The sequence below is a fragment of the Vollenhovia emeryi genome, unplaced genomic scaffold, assembly GCF_000949405.1.
Source record: "Vollenhovia emeryi isolate VEMERY1.0 unplaced genomic scaffold, V.emery_V1.0 DF943112.1, whole genome shotgun sequence".
Taxonomy (NCBI): domain Eukaryota; kingdom Metazoa; phylum Arthropoda; class Insecta; order Hymenoptera; family Formicidae; genus Vollenhovia; species Vollenhovia emeryi.
The window spans coordinates 1-3,244 of NW_011963254.1; the positions used below are offsets into that span (position 1 = coordinate 1).

The window sequence follows — 3,244 nt, forward strand, 5'->3', positions numbered from 1 at the left end:
GTATTCAGCATTTTCATTAAGAAACTCATAAGAGAGTTACCAAATCAAATATGAAAAACAATTTTATCCCGGATGTGTCTTACTATTATCAGGTATGTATGTTATATAGGCTTTTTTGCATATGCGCGCGCGCATGTGTACCCACGTATACACATGCACGCGTAATCGCGCGTGTGCACACAACACACACACACACACACACATACAAACGTTTTTGCATTTGTAGATTCCAAAGAAAACATCAAAGAATTGATGGATAAGAAAAGATCGCAATCTGTTCCCTCGCATTTGTTGATGTCTGCACCTGAAACTAATTCTGATACCGATAATCCTATTGAACGGTTGAAAAGTTCATCATCACCAAGTACCGAAAATGTAAGTTGACGTGTATCTTGCCTTAAAAAATTTTGTTTAATAACTATTTCTGGCACCATTTCCTATATCTCTTGATGCTCTTAAATGTTTCATAAAATATAAAGTCTATCTGTGGGTTGCAAAAAATACCGAGTTAAACGACTGTAACTTGCTGTTTATTGTATTAAAATATAAACCATCCCTAATTTTTTTATGTTTGCTGTTTAGTTTTACCATACACTTCTACAGTCCCTTAGATTAGACTAACTGTCAAACGTATGAAATCTTTTCAAGTCACTCTCAAAATGCTATTAATCTAAAATTAAAATTATAATTAACTATTTACTATTTTTACTATTTACTATTTACTGTTTTTAGTAAAAATAGTACTTAATACAATGGATGTCTCATCAGAAACTGATAGTGGTGAGATTAAGCTATATCCAGAAGTACAACCAAAGAAAGTTAAACGATATAATGCAGGACTGTATAAAAATTACGACACTTATAGAGATAAGCTATGTTTTCGAACCATATCAAAGTGGGATACTTTAGGTCAGAAACAACATATAACATCAGGTAAGAAAAAATATATTTTCTAATATCTGGCTATAGCATATAAGTAATATATAAGCATATAAGTGATATATAAACAGGCGCAATTATTATGAACAATAATTTTGTTAAAAATTTGATTAAAATAAAAAAAAGAGTATAATACAGTACAATACTAAAAAATATGTGTCTATGTATGTAAAATTACTGGTTAATAGGTTTGTCAGTTATAGAATGAAACACTATAAAAATTGGAGTGTTTTTAATTATTTCTTTTATGTGTGTGTTTCACAGAAAAAGTAAATGATCAAACTGAACTGCAACGTAATACATATGATAATCGAAGTACTGCAAAAAATGGAAAAATAGTTGAAAGTAAAAGCAGCTGTAATAATGATGACGTAAATCATATTCAATTGAAATATTCAGAACATGATTGTAATAACCTCGAAAATATAAGTGAGTATATATATTGTAACATATTTGGTTATATTAAAAAGTCTTTTTCCTGATTTATTTAACATAGTAGGCAATCTTTTAGTATATCATTTATAACAGTTTTCATTAATAATAAATTTTCATTAATAATAATAATTGCTATATGTATAAAGACGAATATTTTATTCCAAATAAGTTACACTTTGTTCTAGTTGTCTCAAAGTATATAAAGCATTTTGCCATTTACTCTCTCAAAAAATTTGCATGGTTTAACAGCTGCAAATCTTCGTATTTTTCCTTTCTTGTATCTTCTTTCCCCCTCTCTGTCTCTGTCTGTCTGTCTCTCTTTCTCTCTCCCGTCTTTCTCCTCCTCTCTTTCTCTCCCCCCTCTCTAAACACACACGCACACGCATACGTATTACGTACATAATTGATACATTACTACAATATATTACTTACTTGTCTTCGTCTTTCTCCTTTCTCCTTTTTCTCTCTTCTTTTCCTTTTCTTTTTTTTCCTCTATTTATTTCCTCTCTTCTTATTCTTATCCCCTCTCCCATTCTCCCTCTCTCTCTCTTCTCTCTTTCTCTCTCCCTCCCCTCTCTTTAAACACACATGCACTGCACACACGTACATAGCATATTCGCTTTTTGCTATTTTTCTCTCTCTCTCTCTCTCTCTCCTCCTCCTCCTCCTCCTCCTCTCCTCCTCTCTTCCTCCCTCCCTCCCTTCCTCACCCCTCTCTATTACACACACGCGTACATATCACGCACATAATTCATACATTACAATATATTACTTGTTTTCCTTTTTCTCTTTTCTTCTCTCTTCTTTTCCTCTTCTTTTCCTCTTCTTTTCCTTTTTCTTTTCTTTTCTTCTCTTCTCTCTATTTCCTCTCTTCTTTTTTTTATATTTTTACACTTTCTTTATTCTTTATAACCCGTCAACCGTCGCAAGTTGTCAAAATTCGCACGTATCGTATCGCAAGCGATACGTTATAACATATTGCATCGCGGAAAAGTAGCAACAATACTCGCGACCAAGAACGCACTTCTCGGTCTATATGACTTTTTTCATTAGGGAAAAAGATTCACAGTTGAAACATTTATTTAATGAAGCATTTATACATATATATCCCTGATACTGAAAGCGTCTGATTAAATAATTAAATTTACATAAAATTAATTTAATATTTTTAACAAATACATTGCATATACTTTTTAGATGATATTACATGTGATGAAATCAATCACAGCTTTGTTGATGATCAGAATAGCAAATCAAATAGTGATGAAAATGGAAGTAGTGACAGCGAATCTATAAGGTACTTGAAAAATAATTTTTCTCTTGGTTTTACTGTTATGTTTTCCTGAATAAAGTGATTGAATAGTAAAAACAATAAATTGTTTAAAAATTGACAAAAACGGTACATTATTGATAGAAAAATTACAATGAAATTCTTTGTACGTTTACATTTTCCCATATTTATGGGAGGCTACAAACTTATATAGTTTTACTCTTTCTCACCTTTAGTAGTAAGCACTGTCAATATGAAATGTATGAGAGGTCAATCCCATACAGCACACAAATGCTGAATCAACATCTCAGAAACGTTCCATTACAACATTGCAATATTGCATCAATTTTACGAAATGTAGATTCAACGTTGAAAAGATATTGCAAAAACGTTTAATGTCCGCTGAATTGTAATGTCATCTAAATGTTACAATTCAACATTCAGAAAACATTGTTAAATTATATCGAGTTAATATTGGTCGAGTGCAGCAGAATATTTTTTACAACGGTTAGAAGTGCTGAAATTGAATTATTCCAATAAAATAATAATTAAATCGTAGCTCAGAAAATTTTTGACCGTTGCAAAAATATTATATATACA

The 3,244-nt window shown here is 31.1% G+C and overlaps 1 protein-coding gene across 1 annotated transcript; it reads left to right on the forward strand.

The window, feature by feature from the left end:
- Nucleotides 1-6: 6 nt before the first annotated feature.
- Nucleotides 7-2,944, forward strand: LOC105566730 (GATA zinc finger domain-containing protein 24-like). Its single transcript, XM_012020962.1, has 5 exons — nucleotides 7-92; nucleotides 227-375; nucleotides 733-933; nucleotides 1,204-1,368; nucleotides 2,572-2,944. The coding sequence occupies exons 3-5, from the start codon at nucleotides 753-755 to the stop codon at nucleotides 2,718-2,720; spliced, it is 495 nt and encodes a 164-aa protein (XP_011876352.1). The 5' UTR covers nucleotides 7-92; nucleotides 227-375; nucleotides 733-752; the 3' UTR covers nucleotides 2,721-2,944.
- The last annotated feature ends 300 nt before the right edge of the window (nucleotides 2,945-3,244 follow it).